Below are 19,844 nucleotides of genomic sequence, written 5' to 3' on the forward strand. Positions count from 1 at the left end.
TTCCACGAGAACTGTATCGATCTTCAATTACTTCTTACTATTCACTACGTGGTGACTGATTGGAGAACTCGGAATCTGCAGAATCTCAAGGGCTGTGGCGCATTCAAACAGACTTCTTGTGAAAACATGGTTCCTGTATAAGGAAAGAGTTAGTAACATCACGCTTGTAATAAGGTGCAAGAGGAATGTGATCACTATAATTACTTTTTATCGATCTTATCTGTTTTGCAAACAGCCAGCCCGATGTGCACTTTAAAATTGCACTGCCTTAAAAGACAAAGCTTCATAAATTTCATTTTTCTCAATTTAAATCCTATCTTTGTGAGCTTTCTGAACAGAGTAATGAATTTTCTGTTTTATTCAAGATCCAAGCAAATCGCATTACATTGTTCAAAGGGCGTACTTTTTTATCATAACACAATATAATGTTTGCCAAAGCCTTGCAGGTCACGAGCGGAAATTAGAAGATGTAAACTGAGAATGAAAATTTTAAATTGTATGCAGCATGTACTTAAAGCTGCAATTTTTATTCCTTATTAAAGATAATTTCCGACCTTTGATACTTACAATGAAAAATTACCTTGAAAAACGTTTTCTGTAAGGTTCTGTATGGGATTTTACCAGAACACGTCAACGTAGTAGAATCGCATATTGTAGGAACAGAAAATACTCTGTAAGTGGTACAATTGTCACGTCAAAGTACGACGCGAAATATTCACGTACTCTCCAAGAACAATAGCACTTTTCAGTCAAAAGGGGGGCATTTTTTGGGTCCACTATATGGATGAACATAACTCGACGAGTCTCAAAATGCTAGGTGAAATTATTGTAGTGTAAGTATCTTTAGTGGAGGAGTCAAAGGCAAATTTGATGGGTCCAATCGGGCACAATTTGTGCACTTATAAAACAATTACAAATTAACAATCCTCCATTAAGATAATATCAAATCCCAGCTTACCTTGGTTATCAGGTAAATCACAAATAGGAGCCGTGACATTAAACACAAATTTGTGTCAGTAAACCAATACGTTTCCATAGGAAAAGTAAAAACTAAGGAAGCTTTATCGTTAAGTTTGACAACTGATAGAGCTTTATGCGGCAAACGCCCACCCCTATTTTACCGGTACGTTCGAACGGTTCGAATTCATCAGTCAGGTCTGATGATTCCTAATTCTCGTCCGTTTACAATAATTCACGGAAGTATTGATCTTACGTGATGTTAGCTTTGTCCCTTCGTAATGCTGGAAATCGCTTTTACTCCATTCAGTATGTATGCAATCAAAATCCATAAAGTGGATACGAATTTACGAGATATAAGTATCATTTGTGAAATCGAACCGTCATGAGGGAAGATTTACCTCTGTAGACCGATGATAAGATTATATTTTTAGTATAGGAGAGTACTTAGAGCTAACAATAAAAACAATTTTAATGGGGTACGCCGGAAGATTGGCAACCCCGATCGTGGAATTAAAATTCTTATGTAGCTTCTGAAACCACACAAATCGTTTTCGAACACGAACAGAGCATAAAAATGATCAAGAGAAATTGAAAAGGGCCACATTATAATTAATAAAAATGCTAGTTCGTGTGCGCTTACTACACCGTTTTCCTATACAATTGTTTCATGCTTTCGTTTTCTTATTGGAAACTTCAAGAATAGTTTGAAATTTTTTGCTTTGCGTGCAAAGATTTCATATTACCCTAGCAGGAAAGATATCGTGTACCTTTTATTTTTCTGGGATTGCGAGACAACACAAAGCGTGGATTCCTCGGCTTACTACAACAATTAGAAAACTGATATTCCGGTAAAGTTTACAGTAATCCGTAAAATCCACAGCGTTAAACGGTTTAGTACTAATTTCCATATCGCAATTTTGTTACCGGTGACGACAGAAAGTTCTGAATTTATAATGTAGGTGAAAGTTGTTTGTTGTGATACAATCACAAAGGTGACAGGAATTTCCCCCTGTGGATATACTTCGTAAATCTCACCTTTCGTCATTAAACCAGCAAAAAATATGAGATTCGCCATTCGTCAACATCGAATTGTTCATATTTACGTTTTAAAAGCTTTTCTACTGTAAAATATTGCTTTTTTTAAAGTGAAATTTAGAGATTTTGGAGAGATTGCGCAATTTGGCAGATGACATTTAGTTGGAAAGTTTTTAATTCTTTAATTTGGGACATATTTTGACCGCATTGAATGCTGTTGTAAGGGCCCCGGTAACAAATGTGTTGCGATGGGTGTTCTGTTCCTCACCTACAGGAAAAACTTTTTTTTAATTGCACTACGAATTAGTTCCTCCCGTTACATTGCACACTAACATGACTTCACTTATTGGTAAATAATGGCTAACTTTATTTGGTTCAGAATTGATTTAACATAATTTGGAACACATTTTTAGTGATCACTATCGTTAATATTTCATCAAATGTTTTTGAAATGGCACAGACACGTTTACAGCTTCAATTCTGAATCTGTTGGTAACTGAACCATCCATTACAATTCAAACTGTAAACGGAAGAGCTTTCCAATGATAGGGCAACGAAGGTTAGTGAATGGTTTGCCTGTAACTTTTGAACTAGTAGCCCAATCTTGGAACTGTTTGAAATTATGGATTCTACAGGCCACAAGAAAATTTTTTTTCCGGGTCGATCTGAGACAATTTTTTTTTCGGGCCTCAAAAAAAGGCAGTGTATAACCCTTCCTTTTTTACCAAAAATCGACTGCACCAAAATTTCTCGGGAAAACACTTTTTCTTATTAATTTTGGTACGTAGAATCCAAAACAATTCGTACTTTTTCGAGGGCTGTAAGTTGGTTTCCCTCAAACCAATATTTAACGGTTGATGTGAAATGTGATAGAGTAGTTGAAACTATAATAGCCCGTCGAAAGTTCTTGATGTAAAAGTGCCGGATGTCGGTCCGGAAGCGGATGCTCCAATAGACGTCGAGGTAAAAGAATCAAATGGTGTAAAAGAAGAACTATAAGTTGAGAATTATAAACAAGAGGTTTAACAGAAACAAGTCGAAGAAGCAGTTGAAATCAAGAAAGAAGTTAAGAATGAAGAAATTTATAGGCAAGAAGAAGAAGTTGAAATTTATAAAGAAGAGATTCAAGTTGAAGTACAGGAGAAAGAAGATAAATCGGTATGGAAAGAAACTTGTCAGTGGCAAACAATGACAGTTATTTTTTGGCGATTTTCACAGGCGACATACCAGTCACTATGTAGTGGATACATAAGGGCACTCCACCCCCAAAAAATGCAAAAACCTCGACTAGAAAATTGATGGCGACCATTTTTTGGGTCTGTGAGTTTTGCTTATTGAATATTTGAATATTGACCGTGAAGTGATCGATAATGTGAATTTGCCTTAAGGTTTGGATTTAGAGAATATAGGCAACTGGTGATGCACATGTAATTCAATGGGGTGTGCATTGCCTCAGAACTTCATTCACCATTCCATAAGCAAGGGGTGTATATGATCGGAAAAATATGCATTAGGTAGATAGATGTACAGAGCATAGTTTCCATACAATATAAACTGATATTTTGTCCATTAATATATGTTTAAAAAATCTAGAAAACATGCGTCAAAAGAGTTCATAGTTTAGGAATTAATTGCAAAAATTAGGGAGCATTTTAAGCAATACGAATGTATGGGATCGGTAGCGTGAATACTTATCTATATTTTGGCAATTTATGTGAAGCTCAAAAGTTTTCATAAAAAAAGTGGTGAATGAAGTTCTGAAAAATGGGCATGTAAACTGGAGAAATGGAAATAAACTACGCAGCTGTGACTAATATCGCGGTCAACAGTGTAGCTTCTTTCTCACAGAGGGTGCCACCAAGAGTTTCATGAAGTCGGTAAAAAATACGATAAAGATATGAAATAGGTACCTAAGCGCTTTTATCTTGCGATGGAGTTGTTCTTACTTTTTAACTAGGCTAGTACCGTTGAGCTAGTACTGTGTAATGGGGATAACAAAAGACAAAAATTTACGAGCAAAAAAAAACTAGCAGGCTATGTAAGTTGCCTATGTTAAATCATTTAGCGATTCTCTTTCAAGGTTAAACAGAGCCTGCTTGTAAAAGAATTTGCTGACAGCAAGAAAAAGATCGTTCACTGGTATATTTTTATTTTGTCAACTACTTGCTTCGAAATTTATTTGGTTTCTCTTTCCTATTCATTGCAAAAGGTAACCTCCTCTATCTATCGTTTTATGAAATAAATAATAGAAATGGGGATAGGTAACATTCCTTTATAACAAATATCAAAATTTTACGTTATTTTTAGAACAAAGGGCTGTTGTATATTGTTGTTGATGTCTGGCAAGTTGCGACCTTGTGTGGGTGTTTGTTTATTTGTAATGCGATTTGTTTGACCGTCTTCCTTATTCTTTATCTTTGCTTATTGCACTTTGCAGATTAAAATACCGTAATTTATAATCCATACCTTGTTGCAAAATAAATTTTTTGGACTTCAATAGTACCATTGATTAAAGCTCTTTATTCAATGATAGTACCTATCACACCTTTCCTTTGATGGACCCCTCTTCCGACTTTCCGTTGAGGCGCAAATGTTCCTTGAAGTTTTGACCGTTTCCTTTGATAGACCGCCACGCCGCCTCACACCTTTCCTTTGATGGACCCCTCTTCCGACTTTCCGTTGAGGCGCAAATGTTCCTTGAAGTTTTGACCGTTTCCTTTGATAGACCGCCTCGCCGCCTCACACCTTTCCTTTGATGGACCCCTCTTCCGACTTTCCGTTGAGGCGCAAATGTTCCTTGAAGTTTTGACCGTTTCCTTTGATAGACCGCCTCGCCGCCTCACACCTTTCCTTTGATGGACCCCTCTTCCGACTTTCCGTTGAGGCGCAAATGTTCCTTGAAGTTTTGACCGTTTCCTTTGATAGACCGCCTCGCCGCCTCACACCTTTCCTTTGATGGACCCCTCTTCCGACCTTCCGTTGAGGCGCAAATGTTCCTTGAAGTTTTGACCGTTCCCTTTGATAGACCGCCTCGCCGCCTCACACCTTTCCTTTGATGGACCCCTCTTCCGACATTCCGTTGAGGCGCAAATGTTCTTTGAAGTTTTGACAGGTCCCTTTGATAGACCGCCTCGCCGCCTCACACCTTTCCTTTGATGGACCCCTCTTCCGACATTCCGTTGAGGCGCAAATGTTCTTTGAAGTTTTGACAGGTCCCTTTGATAGACCGCCTCGCCGCCTCACACCTTTCCTTTGATGGACCCCTCTTCCGACATTCCGTTGAGGCGCAAATGTTCTTTGAAGTTTTGACAGGTCCCTTTGATAGACCGCCTCGCCGCCTCACACCTTTCCTTTGATGGACCCCTCTTCCGACATTCCGTTGAGGCGCAAATGTTCTTTGAAGTTTTGACAGGTCCCTTTGATAGACCGCCTCGCCGCCTCACACCTTTCCTTTGATGGACCCCTCTTCCGACATTCCGTTGAGGCGCAAATGTTCTTTGAAGTTTTGACAGGTCCCTTTGATAGACCGCCTCGCCGCCTCACACCTTTCCTTTGATGGACCCCTCTTCCGACATTCCGTTGAGGCGCAAATGTTCTTTGAAGTTTTGACAGGTCCCTTTGATAGACCGCCTCGCCGCCTCACACCTTTCCTTTGATGGACCCTCTTCCGACATTCCGTTGAGGCGCAAATGTTCTTTGAAGTTTTGACAGGTCCCTTTGATAGACCGCCTCGCCGCCTCACACCTTTCCTTTGAGGGACCCCTCTTCCGACATTCCGTTGAGGCGCAAATGTTCTTTGAAGTTTTGACAGGTCCCTTTGATAGACCGCCTCGCCGCCTCACACCTTTCCTTTGATGGACCCTCTTCCGACATTCCGTTGAGGCGCAAATGTTCTTTGAAGTTTTGACAGGTCCCTTTGATAGACCGCCTCGCCGCCTCACACCTTTCCTTTGATGGACCCCTCTTCCGACATTCCGTTGAGGCGCAAATGTTCTTTGAAGTTTTGACAGGTCCCTTTGATAGACCGCCTCGCCGCCTCACACCTTTCCTTTGATGGACCCCTCTTCCGACATTCCGTTGAGGCGCAAATGTTCTTTGAAGTTTTGACAGGTCCCTTTGATAGACCGCCTCGCCGCCTCACACCTTTCCTTTGATGGACCCCTCTTCCGACATTCCGTTGAGGCGCAAATGTTCTTTGAAGTTTTGACAGGTCCCTTTGATAGACCGCCTCGCCGCCTCACACCTTTCCTTTGATGGACCCCTCTTCCGACATTCCGTTGAGGCGCAAATGTTCTTTGAAGTTTTGACAGGTCCCTTTGATAGACCGCCTCGCCGCCTCACACCTTTCCTTTGATGGACCCCTCTACCGATATTCCTTTGAGGCGCAAATGTTCTTTGAAGTTTTGACAGGTCCCTTTGATAGACCGCCTCGCCGCCTCACACCTTTCCTTTGATGGACCCCTCTTCCGACATTCCGTTGAGGCGCAAATGTTCTTTGAAGTTTTGACAGGTCCCTTTGATAGACCGCCTCGCCGCCTCACACCTTTCCTTTGATGGACCCCTCTTCCGACATTCCGTTGAGGCGCAAATGTTCTTTGAAGTTTTGACCGGTCCCTTTGATAGACCGCCTCGCCGCCTCACACCTTTCCTTTGATGGACCCCTCTTCCGACTTTCCGTTGAGGCGCAAATGTTCCTTGAAGTTTTGACCGTTCCCTTTGATAGACCGCCTCGTCGCCTCACACCTTTCCTTTGATGGACCCCTCTTCCGACTTTCCGTTGAGGCGCAAATGTTCTTTGAAGTTTTGACCGTTCCCTTTGATAGACCGCCTCGCCGCCTCACACCTTTCCTTTGATGGACCCCTCTTCCGACTTTCCGTTGAGGCGCAAATGTTCCTTGAAATTTTGACCGTTTCCTTTGATAGCCCGCCTCGCCGCCTCACACCTTTCCTTTGATGGACCCCTCTTCCGACCTTCCGTTGAGGCGCAAATGTTCCTTGAAATTTTGACCGTTTCCTTTGATAGACCCCCTCGCCGCCTCACACCTTTCCTTTGATGGACCCCTCTTCCGACCTTCCGTTGAGGCGCAAATGTTCCTTGAAGTTTTGACCGTTCCCTTTGATAGACCGCCTCGCCGCCTCACACCTTTCCTTTGATGGACCCCTCTTCCGACTTTCCGTTGAGGCGCAAATGTTCCTTGAAGTTTTGACCTTTCCCTTTGATAGACCGCCTCGCCGCCTCACACCTTTCCTTTGATGGAGGCGCAAATGTTCCTTGAAGTTTTGACCGTTCCCTTTGATAGACCGCCTCGCCGCCTCACACCTTTCCTTTGATGGACCCCTCTTCCGACCTTCCGTTGAGGCGCAAATGTTCCTTGAAGTTTTGACCGTTTCCTTTGATAGACCGCCTCGCCGCCTCACACCTTTCCTTTGATGGACCCCTCTTCCGACTTTCCGTTGAGGCGCAAATGTTCCTTGAAGTTTTGACCGTTTCCTTTGATAGACCGCCTCGCCGCCTCACACCTTTCCTTTGATGGACCCCTCTTCCGACCTTCCGTTGAGGCGCAAATGTTCCTTGAAGTTTTGACCGTTCCCTTTGATAGACCGCCTCGCCGCCTCACACCTTTCCTTTGATGGACCCCTCTTCCGACCTTCCGTTGAGGCGCAAATGTTCCTTGAAGTTTTGACCGTTCCCTTTGATAGACCGCCTCGCCGCCTCACACCTTTCCTTTGATGGACCCCTCTTCCGACCTTCCGTTGAGGCGCAAATGTTCCTTGAAGTTTTGACCGTTTCCTTTGATAGACCGCCTCGCCGCCTCACACCTTTCCTTTGATGGACCCCTCTTCCGACCTTCCGTTGAGGCGCAAATGTTCCTTGAAGTTTTGACCGTTCCCTTTGATAGACCGCCTCGCCGCCTCACACCTTTCCTTTGATGGACCCCTCTTCCGACCTTCCGTTGAGGCGCAAATGTTCCTTGAAGTTTTGACCGTTTCCTTTGATAGACCGCCTCGCCGCCTCACACCTTTCCTTTGATGGACCCCTCTTCCGACCTTCCGTTGAGGCGCAAATGTTCCTTGAAGTTTTGACCGTTTCCTTTGATAGACCGCCTCGCCGCCTCACACCTTTCCTTTGATGGACCCCTCTTCCGACCTTCCGTTGAGGCGCAAATGTTCCTTGAAGTTTTGACCGTTTCCTTTGATAGACCGCCTCGCCGCCTCACACCTTTCCTTTGATGGACCCCTCTTCCGACCTTCCGTTGAGGCGCAAATGTTCCTTGAAGTTTTGACCGTTTCCTTTGATAGACCGCCTCGCCGCCTCACACCTTTCCTTTGACGGACCCCTCTTCCGACATTTCGTAGATTGGGCTACTAGTTCAAAAGTTACAGCCCTTTGATTTTTCTTTCGAAATTGGTTTCTAGTCTATAACTTTTGATTGAGACGTCTAATCGAAAAAGTACGAATTGTTTTGGATTCTATGCATCCAAATTAATAAGAAAAAGTTGTTTAGTTCATATGTAAAATAATTCATATCAAAAGGATAGTACACACACTATTGGGAAAGACCCAGCCAATATATTATAGAAAGACACAGTCGGGTGCGTGCGTGCTATTTGCTCGTATTAAAAATAATTTTCATTTTTTTGGAAGAGCAGAAATGGTATGTACATATGTTTCATTCCATTACTGAATCTCGCCCTTTGTACACACTTCTATGTAATGTAACCTATAGGTACTATTAAAGACATTTATTATTATTATTATTATTATTATTATTATTTTACGTAACGTTTTAAGGTATTACCAGTGCGTAGCAGGGTGATTTGTGCCCTTAACTGTCAGTATACATCGTTCAAATACTATTGTCAACTTGTCCCTCATTTTTCCCTCTTACCACCTTTCCCTATACCTACTTTGAAGGAGATCCAGGCATTGACAAAAGGGTAAGTTGATAATTATTTTATTTTATTGCTTTGATGGTAATTTCAAAACTACAGTCCATTATTATTTAGAAACAAAAGTTTTTTCCCGAGAAATTTTGGTGCAGTCGATTTTTGGTAAAAAAGGAAGGTATACACTGCGATTTTTTTTTGCCCAGAAAAAAAATTATCTCAGATCGACCGGAAAAAATATTTTCTGTAGAATCCATAATTTCAAAAAATCTATTCGAGAAAGTTCCATTCGATTATTGGTTTTAAAGTATTTGATTTTTGATATGCCCTGTATGCGAAATTGTAAATCTGACATCCTTGTGAATTGTAAATTTTGAGGTTATGTCGTTGCGTTTTAATTAAAATATGCCACCTTCAATATTTCACAGATTAATATTAACAGCAGGATTCCTGTCCTTATTTCATGCCGCGTATTCGGCAGCTCAACGTATGTATTAAGTTGTTAAATTTTCAATTTGTCAGAATTGTTTCAGACCGATCCTACCTGCGACTCAACGAGCTGGAGTTCACCAGTCTTCCTCTTGATGTAAGTTCCACTTTTTGAAACGGCTCATTAAACTGAAAGTGTCGTAGATCTTAATCCAGGGAGTGACCAGTTTGTTCGTAGTAATGTACGGGGTGTTGTACATTGCGGGCGATTTCAAGGAAATTAAAGCTTCTGCGGAGTTGGAAAACAAGACCTGGGAGACATACAGGAACATTCCTTCGTTTTATACGTTTAATCATAGGGGGAAAGCCTTCTCGCCTCAGTACGTGCAGATGAATTCGAAATTACAAATAGAAGAAATTGAATAATTATTTATTATGATGAGTAACATTTATTTCTAGTCTTTGTGCAAGTTTAATGTACACACACACAACAAGTTTAAATAAATAAGATCACACTCCGTTCTTTTAAATAAATACAATTTAAATGCCTATCAATATAACTTCTTTAGTTGTTCGTAAGTTATAAAAAATATGATATTCCACGGGCCCATGCGGAACCACGCCGGAATAAAACCTTTGTAAAATGCCCAGAAACCTTCGTTCCTAAACGTTTGGATGAAACAATCGACCGTTCCCTTGTAAATGTGAGTCTTGGAGATCTCTCGGTCGACCTTCAGATTCCGCTGGTTCATCAATCGTGTCTGCAAATAATGAAGAGGAATTATGGAACAACTATAAATCGTTAACCCCTACCCTAACTACGTCGATCGGAGTCGAAGCCACCGCGCTACCTAAACTAGCGACAAAGCTGGAGCTAAAAGCGTTCAGTTAGAAATGGAAAACACCACATTTATCCACTTACATGAAGTGATTTCCGACTTGATCTCCAAATGCGCTCATCAAATGACTTTTGCAAAAATCGTAAACGGGCAGTTCAACTGCGGCAATTACGGCCGCCCTTTGTGCCGTAGGATTCACACCCTAAAATACACGGCGCTATTAGAGTACTCGAGTACACCTAACCTACAACCTTCCACAAACCAGAAATCCCTTCTTGAGCGTACACGTCTTTGAAACAACCGACCAGGCTCACGTTACCGTGGGAGCCACGGATTTGCATTCGAACTTTTAGAACGTCGGTCGGATTCGCAATTGCGCTTGAAACCGCACCCGCCGTTACCGCACAGGCAACATTCAACGCGACACTCTCGTTTCCGTACTGGCGAATTACCAACTTCTTCAAGGAATAGTACGTCCCGAACTTAATGGTACCGTAGGTCGCCTGTCGTAGCACCGCCGGCCAAATACTAAAAAAGAGAAACTCGAGCGAACCGCCAGAGACACTTCCAAGACTGACCCCGCGTATAACGCACCGAACCCTTCCTGCCGCCAAATCTTCAGCAAACAATCTATCATGCCACGATACTTCAGTTCGGCATGCTGCGCGTCTAATATCTGACCTTGCACTTGCAATCTCGTTTTCGTAGTGTCTATGGGAAACGTTCCTAACGAAGAGAAACTCATAAATTCCGGGACTCGCAAAGACAACACGTACCAAACTCCGCAACACAAGAAGCAAGTCCTCCGTAAACGAATGGTCTCCAGTTTTGATCTCCCATTCCCTTGCGACGGTCTTAATCGAAAAGGAGAGCTACTCGGTTTACATTATCGGACAGATGCATTGAAAGTTGAACTGTGGACAAAAATCAAAAGAGTGAAAATAATATCAACCGCGGTACGTACAAACTGAAAAGTTTACCAGTAAAAGGTACTTTTGAGTGGAAAATCACAAGAAATATCACAGTTAAAAAACCACGGTTGCGGCTTACAGGTTAAGGCAGCAACGAGTGATTGGTTGCATAAGCATCGGGGGTGAGTTTCATGTTGGAGGTAAAACTAAACGCGACTCCTATCAAAGGCGCACGCGTTAATTGTTGCTATTTGAAATTTGAAACGATACACATGTCTAAAACTACATAAATAAACAATTTATGATTTTATGTACACCAAAATAATACGTTTTTTATTGTTTTCTTCTCAATATTTTCACTGAGAAATTCTGTGGCACCGACCTACCAATTTCGTTTGAAGCAAACTGGTTGCGTGATTTGAAATTTCTTTGTCTTTTTCCTTTGTTTTTGAGGCATCTGTGACGATGGATATATCAGGGTTGGAATGCACAGAGGATCCGCTCTGTCTTTCAAGCTGCCTATTGCCTCATTTAAAATTCCTATGACGTACTTCGCTTTTCCTTTTGTTCAATTGTTCCTTGGTTCGCAGTTTCCTGATGCTCTCAAGGAAGAAGGTGCTCTGGTGGTTGCAAGTGTGGTTCCAGGTCCTCAAACAAAACAATTTCTGCCTTACAAAGCATTACGGCAGTGTACAGACGTACAGGGCCGTAACTAGATATGACCACGCCCTTGGCAGCACTTCAAGTTTGGCCCCCCCCCCCCTATACCTGCGCGTGTGGGTATGAAATATCCCCCAACAAAAACCTCCGAAAATTTTCTCAAGTTCAAGGTTTTTGATCCGAGAATTTTGCTTCTTTAAAACATGGCGAAAAGATTACAAAATACATTGTGTCCAAGATAAGAATGAACATCATGGACACATCGGAAACCATATTATTAAAATATCATTTGACTTGCTTGTCCTTCTTAAATTGGACACACTGTATACAGTACAACCTCGTTAATCCGAATACATTCGGACAACCGACTTTTCGTATTATCAAATTTTCGGATTATCGCGAAACTAGTGAAAATAATAAATTTGGACACAAGCATTAAGAAATAAACTTTATTCTTTTCAACGTCTTCAGGGGTGTCATCGTTGTTACGAAAAACGGAATATTGCGGACTATCGCGATTTCGGACTAGCGTGTATTCGGATTATCGGGGTTGTACTGTATATTACATTGCCATAAGGAGGCAAAAGGGGAGAAGGGCAGAGATGAAGGGAATATCACTTTGTAACGACCCAGCTATTCACAGTCACAGTACGTACAGTATTAACAATCTGGAATAACATTTGTTTAAATAAACTGATTTTTTTTCCTAATAGGTACACTAATGTTAAAAGAAATTTTTTCATGACCAATTTTGCGCCTCCCCGGTAGCTGCGCCCTTGGCGGGCGCCCACTTCGCCACCGCCTAGATACGGCCCTGCAGAGAACAGCGTTTGGGGATGGACCCGTCTTCTAGATCGCGCGGCGAAATTTAGCCGAATGGAATCACGCTTAGATTTAGGTGCTAGAGTTGTTTTTAAATTGAAATTGAAACAATTGAATTAATATTCAAGGTTTTTAAGTCTATTTTTGTAATATACCAGCACCTGTTTCAGAATCCTAAAACTGAGACTACATGTGCAGGTATTTATAGAAATTCCACTACGCATCTTCTAGTGTTAAATTTTAAAAAAAGGCCAAAATCGCTTATGATTATAGACAAAATCATCAATCAACAGTTTAATGTGACGGGGTCGGGGGGTGCGTATATGATATCAGAGATTCAAATAAACATATACCTATTATCGGAAAATTTTGGTGTTATGCAAGTAGCGGTGTAATATACAACTGTTCGTTAGGCAACCAATATGCCACCTTAACGAAGAGCGCGCTTGCCTGTTAGTGTTCCCCTCTCGCTCACCTGTAGTATCACGCTTCGAAAAGAAGAAGTTTCAGTTTTTAGCAACGTCGCGCTGCCTTACTGTGGTAGTTCTAATAGATCGCTGTAGATCAACCGTCCCACTTTTACGCTTTCACCTTCCCAAATATGGCGGCAGATTAAATTGTCACTTTCATCTGAAAAATAGTCAAATTCCAAGATTTTTTATGTATCTATTCAAGTATTCTCCCTCCATTCAAGTTAAAGTGACTAAATTTTGTATCCGAATGTATATGGTAGGTTAAAAAAATTACTCTTAAAATGCCCAAAAAAGAGTTCATGGGTTTCAAACCCATAATCATACAGCGCAATCTGCGTAAGAAGCCCCAAAAATTGCGAAAAAGGAAAGGTAGGAGGCATGTCACATTGAATTAAAAAAATTAATCAGTAGATGAGGAGTTTTCGTACTAATACCGTTTAACACGACCCCCCGTGCTTGCCGCACCACGGGCATGCCTGCCTTCAGCTTTCTAACCCTGTAGCTTTACCCGAACGGGATACGACACCGACCGGTTAACGATTTTCGTATTTTTCAGTAATAAAAATGTTAGCGGTTATGGAGGCCCAACAGATCGCCGGACCGAGCAGTGGTACCGACACGTCCGGTACCGCGCCCGATTGCCCGCCCCCGCACGCCCAGGAGTTTCTCTCGTCGGGGCGCACCGGCCGACGTAACGCCTTGCCGGACATTTTGGGCGAGCACGCTCTGGTCACCAGTTCCGAATTGCCGGGCCGCTTGCAGTCGTTGTCGACCTCGGAGCCGGGTCAAGGTACTTCGAAAAGCGAGGCTAGTACCTCCTCGAGTACGTACACTGTACCGTAATGTATTTTTATTTCGTGATCTTCTACTATGTACAAAAAATATGGCAGGATAGTTCGTATGTCGTCAATTGCTACTTTTGTATTTAACACAAATAATTCGTACAATGTGATCGGGAGATCTGTATTTATTTACAAATTGTGCCACAATTTTGTATTATTTTCTCAGCACAAGTTACGGGGAGTAATCGGTTAATGTGTCGATGTGTGTCGATCTTAGTAATTGTTTGCTATAGCTTTTACACTGTAGGCCTCTTTTTTTGCTTCTAGGCAACGATATTTGTGATATTTATTTGTTGTACAGTTCAGTATTAAGTGTTTTTGTTGTCTCGTTAGTATTTCTTTAAAATAAAAATCAAAATGCGCTGCTCAAACTGTACATGTCGTTAGTAAAAGAAAGCAGCTGAAATGCACTAGTCAATTTAATTATGAAACGACCACTTTGGAATTATAAATATATTTATATAGAAACCACAATAAATTGTACTACCTAAAGTTGTGCGTTAATCAGCCTCCGTAAGTTGTTCTCGGCCGTCGTCATTCTCGGATCGATCTGCAGGGATTTGCGATACATTTCGATCGCTCGCTGCGGTCGCCGCCACCGATGGTACAGCACGCCCAAGTTGGAATAGTACAGCGCGCTGTGGGGATTCAAGTTGATCGCCTCGAGAAAGTGCTTCTCCGCCTTTTCGAACTGCTGAACTTTTCCCAGCGTGTTCGCGATGCTGAAGTGTAGGGCGGCGGACGTCGGATTATGCATGAGCGCGATCCGGCCCAACTCCAGCACCTCCTTGTACCTGCCCAGGCTGTCGAGCAGAACGAGCATGTTGCTCCACGCGGCGGTGTGCGTCGAACGAAATAAGACCGCCTTCTCCCAAGCGGTGAGGGCGTCCTCGTTGCGTTTCGCGTCTAAATACTGCAACACGGGGTGTCAATACATTAGGAAACTGTACAGGGTGATCCAATAAGACTGTTCCTCGGCCATATCCCGAAAACCATTCCGTCATATGACTTGGGGGTAAAAAAATTATTGGGTAAATTGGTCATGAAGAATTGCCGGAAAATATTTCTAAAAATGACCAACAGAGGGCGTAACTGCCACCTTAAATTTTAAAATTGCGTTTTCTTTAAATTTCGCATAATAAACTAAACAGAGAACCAGTTTATCCATCATTTTCGTAAAAACAAAAACTCGGTTATTGCAAAAACAAAGATGGCGTTGGGCGTTCATAAAAAGTATTTACGGGGGGGATGAAGGGGATATATCTCCCCCCCCCCCCAGAAGAATTGAGTTATCATCATAGCTATTAGGTATTTAGGTAATACTCCGCTATCCGCTCCACCCACTTTAAAATAAAGGCAATAATATATATAGGTATATATAGAGAGCAATTTTGGTTTTGGTTAAAGTCTAAAGAGGTGAGGTACCTGCGTCCTGCCTTTCACGAAATGACGAAAATGAGAATTTTAAATTTTAAAAACAGGAATTTTTTTGCCCATAACTTTTGATTGAGATGTCTAATCGAAAAAGTACGAATCGTTTTGGATTCTACGCACCCAAATTAATAAGAAAAAGTTTTTTCCTGAGAAATTTTGGTGCAGTCGATTTTTGGGAAAAAAGGAAGGTTATACACTGCGTTTTTTTTGCCCAGAAAAAAAAATTGTCTCAGATCGACCGAAAAAAATATTTTCTTATAGAATGTGGCCTGTAGAATCCATAATTTCAAACAGTTCTAAGATCACTAAATATAGAAAGTACCAATGAAATTCTTTATTCATTGGAAAGTACCGCAATCCATTGGGCTCGCGTGTTGGAGAGAGAACGCATGATTTTTGCCCAAAAATGGCGGAAGTTACCAGATTCTAGTAACTTTAATATGACAGTACTATGAATTTAAGTTATAAAAAATGACACCTATTCAGATTTTCTTTGTCAATTTTTTAAGTTGGCAACAAATTTGCCCAAAAATGGCGGATGATTGCGGTACATTGTTGCGGTACTTTCTATATCTAGTGACTTTAACTTGGTCATGAATCATACGCCCTCTAGCGGCAAACCTAGAAACTTGAAAATAATTTCCAACGATTTCTGTTGCAAAATTATCTAAGACGTAGACATTCGATCAAATTTTGAAATGGCCAAAAAAACGGTGAGCCACTCGACCTAGGAATTACATTTTTCTATTATTTTAAAAGGGATCAAGACTCATGAAAATTTTCTCAAAAATCATCTTACTAGAGACCTTACCAGAAACGTTTCTATAAGGAACAGGAAGGATTCTCCTAGAAATCTTCTTGAAAAAGTAGAATTGGAAATATTTTTGTAAATATTCCTAGGAATTTTGAAAAAGTATCATACTTTTTAGGAATCATCTACGAAATCCTTGAAGATTCCATGAAAATGGTATTGAAAAACCTTTTAGGAAGAAATTAGTTACTATCTTGCGAAACATTAGCTAGAAATTTTGAAAAATTTTTGCACACCTGTAGACATTATTTTTAAAAACGTCTTAAGAATCATAGTGGCCTTTGAAAAACATTAGAATTAAGAGCTTTTTTGAAAAAACATTTGATAACTTTACAAAAATCTTTTTTTCTAATCCTTTAGCATAAATTAAGAATTTGTGTACTAAATCTAGAATACTTTTCTACATATTCAGAGCTGGATTTACCCCCTTCAGTGCTCTGAGACGCAAACCATCACCTAAAAACATTTTTTGAATTTTACATGTTATTGCAACAGAAAACCCAAATTTATAAAAATGCAAAATCTGGAAAAGTTAATCTTATTCCTCTACCAAATTTTTCTAATTCCATTTCCTCAAAAGGACAGACAGACCGCTCTAGGTTTACTCACCAAATTACCCAAATTGTAGTAGCAATCGGGATATTTATTCCTAAAAGAAATTGCGGTCAAATAACATTGTTCCGCCTCCTCCGACCGATTTAAATTCGTCAAAACGATACCCAAGTTCATCCACGCCGCTGCAAAATTCGGTCGAATTTCCAACGCTCTCCTTAACAAAATTTCGGCGTCCGTAAACTTTCGTTCGTCCCGTAATAGATTCGCCAAATTATTCATTGCCTGCTCGTACAGCGGATTCAGCTCGATCGCCCTTCGATACTCCTCAATGGCGAACTGTCTTCTGTTGTTGTCGGCGGCAACCTTACCGATATTGTAGTGCACTTTCGCGTTTAACGGGCAAACTTTTAGGGCGGAACCGAAGAGCCGCTCTTCGGTTAGCCAGTCGATATTTCTTTGTACGGTACGTAGTGCGAATATCGCGCAAATCGCGTACAGAGTTACGCTCGACACCTAAACAATGTGGTTTAGTGATTTAAAGCGATTGGTACTTATACCTCCGCACGTAAATGGAGCATCTTGGAGAGTTTTTTTAGACCGTGCACGACGAGGAAGGAAAACCCCAAACTTGGGAGGAGTAGGATTCGTTCGGCGACTACAAATCCGACTTTGAGAAATAAATTTGAGGCGGGTAGAAACGGAAAGAACACAAAAGATAGCGCAACGACGACCGATGGGTTACACCTAAAACATGCAATAAGTTAAACTATTCTGTCACCGGCAAACTTAACTTCCTTCCGGACAGCTGTCGGTAGGCGACGAACGACAGTGCGAGTAAAACCATCCAAAACAGAATGACGGCCACGTTTCTAAAGTCGGCGAAATGTTCGAGGAGAGGAATGCAGCCCATTGACCAATCGAAGCATAACCATTCGGGCCAAAGTAGCAGTACAATATTTATGAAATAGACATAGTTGTAAGTTAAGATCTGAAAGCAGATTAAATTGGCAATCTGGCAACGTGGGGTTAATCCCCTCGACCGAAACTCACTCTACTAACGGTGTCATTTGAGAAAGCGGCCGGATTATCGGCAACTGTAAAATTGGGCCCTTCGAAGTTCATTAGTCTAAGTCTAAGGTATAAAATCACTGCACCGCTAAATACTAGGAACAGACCCCGCGGTATCATACTCTTTAAATTGGAATGCGTCCAATCGTAGACAAGCAAGATGCACTGCAATGAGCAAGGTTATTTTCAAGCAAGGGGGAAGAGAGGCAACGTACCAGGGATGTGATTGCAGTCTCTTTACAAAGTGTTCCTGCACTTACTAGAACTACGACGAGTAGTAAATTCGGCCAGGAGTTGGTGTTGATTACTTTGTCGTACAACAGAAATGACAATAAAACTAAGTTGGCTGCAAATAAATCTGCACGTCCTACAATGCTAGCCACGACCTCTGTGTGTACGGGGTGTACCGTAAATAGTAGACACGACAAAAAAGGTGTACTTTCCACATTCCCCGTAAACAACTGCAACACTGACATACACATTAAACAAAGTGTTACGTAGAGGAAGATGTTTACGGCGTGGAAATGAAGAGCATTTAACTCTGAGCTTATTAACACATTCAACCTAAAAAATGATAAATTAACGCAGCAGTCTCACACGCGATCGATCCAACCTGTAACTTAAAGTAGCTAGTGGACGGTACGATTTATGACTCAGATTGGATGTAATGTCAGTGCCCCAAAAATCATTCTTAAAAACATTAGACACGGGTGTACCCAGTGTAACATCCTTATTTTTAACAACAGCCTCGGTATCGTCGAAAACAAACGTTCCAAACAACGTATTCAAATAGCAGCACAAAGCCACCGTTCCTATTATGCAGTATTGGCAAACCCTTTCTGCAACGAAGGATCTTTAAGAGGGTGATACCCTTAACGTATAAGTACCATTTTTCACCAATTTCATTTGAATTTGCACTAAGCAACTCTTATAACCTAAAAATTAAACCGACGCAATGTCAGTTGTGTAGGAAAATTGCTCCGCTGTATGAGTAATGGTTTGTTTACAAATACGCCACTAACCTAAAATGGAAACTTTACCGGAAAATATCTACAAAAAAATACACGATTGTAAAGAACACCTCAGTAAAATAAAGACTAATTGGCAATTTTAGCAAAACTGAAATCAACATCGATTTTACTACACTCCGACATTTACCTCGAACAAGCCTTGGATTTGAGCCCCGAGGAAGTTACACGGCTTCGCCGTTCGATGCTCCGCCGCGAATTTATCTCCGGTACCGCTCCGTCGTTGATCCGTAGTTAATAACTGCACTTTCAGCCCGTGACATACCGGCGTGGCCTCGTCTAACGACCGGTTGCCCGAGCATCGATTCGGTTACATCGGGCGGAATTCCGATTAACGGCCTCACGGAAATCGCGGGTCCTAGCGGGGTCGGCAAGACGCAGCTGTGCCTACAGCTCGCAATAACGGTACAGCTACCAGCCGGTTTGGGGAAGGGTGCGATTTATATTTGCACGGAGGACTTGTTTCCGTCGAAACGTCTCCACCAACTCGCCGCGTGTTTTTCCGATCATAAAGTTATGGACAACGTGTTCGTGGAACATATATCCGATTATGTAAGTATTTCTCTTTGTAACGGCAAGTAAATTGTCGACTGCTAGGAGCAACTGAGAAGGTGTTGTCAAATTCGGATACCCATGCTACTGTTGAAGCGTCCAATCGGTCTCGTAGTGATCGATTCTATTGCCGGTGTGTTTCGTAGTGATAGTGCAACTGTTGATTATTCGCAGCGAAGCCGCGAGTTTAGCACAATTGTGACCTCTTTGAATAAATTATGTCTACAGTACGGGATAGCGGTCGTTGTTACGAATCAGGTATAATCGTTGGGCTTATTGCAAAGTAATAATCCATTTTCAGGTTGGAGATAACAGCATGAAAGGAAGGAGTGAACCGTGTCTGGGGCTTGCGTGGAGTAATCTTGTTACATGTCGTTTTTGGATTAGCAGAGAATTGGAGGGTGTGCGTAATTTTGAAGTTGTTTTTGCGCCGGATTTGCCGAACAAGACCGCTCAATTTGTTATTATATCCAGTGGAGTTAAAGATGCGGGTTGATTGTTAATTTTAAAGTTTAATAAAGCTGAAATACAGAAAAA

General features: G+C 41.5%; 5 protein-coding genes across 6 annotated transcripts; 3 read left to right on the forward strand and 2 right to left on the reverse strand.

Moving 5' to 3' along the window:
• The first annotated feature begins 9,210 nt into the window (after positions 1 to 9,210).
• On the forward strand, positions 9,211 to 9,832 carry LOC116159448 (membrane magnesium transporter 1). The gene is made up of 3 exons (XM_031472416.1): positions 9,211 to 9,370; positions 9,417 to 9,469; positions 9,517 to 9,832. Exons 1-3 carry the CDS (start codon positions 9,289 to 9,291, stop codon positions 9,736 to 9,738), a joined length of 357 nt encoding a protein of 118 aa, XP_031328276.1. The 5' UTR covers positions 9,211 to 9,288; the 3' UTR covers positions 9,739 to 9,832.
• LOC116159447 (mitochondrial uncoupling protein Bmcp) lies at positions 9,730 to 11,224 on the reverse strand. Of its 2 annotated transcripts, none has more exons than XM_031472414.1 (7): positions 11,116 to 11,224; positions 10,928 to 11,065; positions 10,730 to 10,877; positions 10,403 to 10,679; positions 10,235 to 10,353; positions 10,126 to 10,186; positions 9,730 to 10,073 (listed from the first exon to the last, which is right to left on the reverse strand). In XM_031472414.1, the coding sequence occupies exons 2-7, from the start codon at positions 10,989 to 10,991 to the stop codon at positions 9,864 to 9,866; spliced, it is 879 nt and encodes a 292-aa protein (XP_031328274.1). In that variant the 5' UTR covers positions 10,992 to 11,065; positions 11,116 to 11,224; the 3' UTR covers positions 9,730 to 9,863. The 2 variants fall into 2 exon arrangements, with proteins under 2 accessions (XP_031328274.1, XP_031328275.1); XM_031472415.1 differs by having other exon boundaries at positions 11,132 to 11,211.
• A 1,877-nt stretch (positions 11,225 to 13,101) lies between these two features.
• Positions 13,102 to 14,351, forward strand: LOC116159814. The gene is made up of 2 exons (XM_031472897.1): positions 13,102 to 13,386; positions 13,574 to 14,351. The coding sequence occupies exons 1-2, from the start codon at positions 13,299 to 13,301 to the stop codon at positions 13,858 to 13,860; spliced, it is 375 nt and encodes a 124-aa protein (XP_031328757.1). The 5' UTR covers positions 13,102 to 13,298; the 3' UTR covers positions 13,861 to 14,351.
• Positions 14,298 to 18,762, reverse strand: LOC116159811 (protein O-mannosyl-transferase TMTC4). The gene is made up of 8 exons (XM_031472892.1): positions 18,615 to 18,762; positions 18,341 to 18,566; positions 17,943 to 18,291; positions 17,710 to 17,892; positions 17,451 to 17,647; positions 17,217 to 17,403; positions 16,714 to 17,172; positions 14,298 to 14,772 (listed from the first exon to the last, which is right to left on the reverse strand). Exons 1-8 carry the CDS (start codon positions 18,631 to 18,633, stop codon positions 14,347 to 14,349), a joined length of 2,046 nt encoding a protein of 681 aa, XP_031328752.1. The 5' UTR covers positions 18,634 to 18,762; the 3' UTR covers positions 14,298 to 14,346.
• Positions 18,706 to 19,828, forward strand: LOC116159813 (DNA repair protein XRCC3). The gene is made up of 5 exons (XM_031472896.1): positions 18,706 to 18,797; positions 18,842 to 18,964; positions 19,009 to 19,307; positions 19,353 to 19,565; positions 19,609 to 19,828. The coding sequence occupies exons 1-5, from the start codon at positions 18,755 to 18,757 to the stop codon at positions 19,801 to 19,803; spliced, it is 873 nt and encodes a 290-aa protein (XP_031328756.1). The 5' UTR covers positions 18,706 to 18,754; the 3' UTR covers positions 19,804 to 19,828.
• Positions 19,829 to 19,844: the final 16 nt, after the last annotated feature.

This window comes from Photinus pyralis, unplaced genomic scaffold (assembly GCF_008802855.1).
Source record: "Photinus pyralis isolate 1611_PpyrPB1 unplaced genomic scaffold, Ppyr1.3 Ppyr1.4_LG1, whole genome shotgun sequence".
Lineage (NCBI taxonomy): Eukaryota > Metazoa > Arthropoda > Insecta > Coleoptera > Lampyridae > Photinus > Photinus pyralis.

Coding starts and splice junctions, on each gene's coding strand:
- LOC116159448 (XM_031472416.1), top strand. CDS start 9,289: ATGCCACCTTCAATATTTCACAGATTAATATTAACAGCAGGATTCCTG. Junction 9,371..9,416: donor CGCGTATTCGGCAGCTCAAC/GTATGTATTAAG, acceptor GAATTGTTTCAG/ACCGATCCTACCTGCGACTC. Junction 9,470..9,516: donor TCACCAGTCTTCCTCTTGAT/GTAAGTTCCACT, acceptor AAAGTGTCGTAG/ATCTTAATCCAGGGAGTGAC.
- LOC116159811 (XM_031472892.1), bottom strand. Junction 17,173..17,216: donor TGCTCCATTTACGTGCGGAG/GTATAAGTACCA, acceptor CACATTGTTTAG/GTGTCGAGCGTAACTCTGTA. Junction 14,773..16,713: donor ACTACAATTTGGGTAATTTG/GTGAGTAAACCT, acceptor CCCGTGTTGCAG/TATTTAGACGCGAAACGCAA.
- LOC116159814 (XM_031472897.1), top strand. CDS start 13,299: ATGCCCAAAAAAGAGTTCATGGGTTTCAAACCCATAATCATACAGCGC. Junction 13,387..13,573: donor AAAATTGCGAAAAAGGAAAG/GTAGGAGGCATG, acceptor CGTATTTTTCAG/TAATAAAAATGTTAGCGGTT.
- LOC116159813 (XM_031472896.1), top strand. CDS start 18,755: ATGGAAACTTTACCGGAAAATATCTACAAAAAAATACACGATT. Junction 18,798..18,841: donor CTACAAAAAAATACACGATT/GTAAAGAACACC, acceptor TGGCAATTTTAG/CAAAACTGAAATCAACATCG. Junction 19,308..19,352: donor TGGAACATATATCCGATTAT/GTAAGTATTTCT, acceptor GTCGACTGCTAG/GAGCAACTGAGAAGGTGTTG.
- LOC116159447 (XM_031472414.1), bottom strand. CDS start 10,991: ATGGGAGATCAAAACTGGAGACCATTCGTTTACGGAGGACTTGCTTCT. Junction 10,680..10,729: donor TTCGGTGCGTTATACGCGGG/GTCAGTCTTGGA, acceptor TCTCTTTTTTAG/TATTTGGCCGGCGGTGCTAC. Junction 10,074..10,125: donor CTCCGATCGACGTAGTTAGG/GTAGGGGTTAAC, acceptor CATTATTTGCAG/ACACGATTGATGAACCAGCG.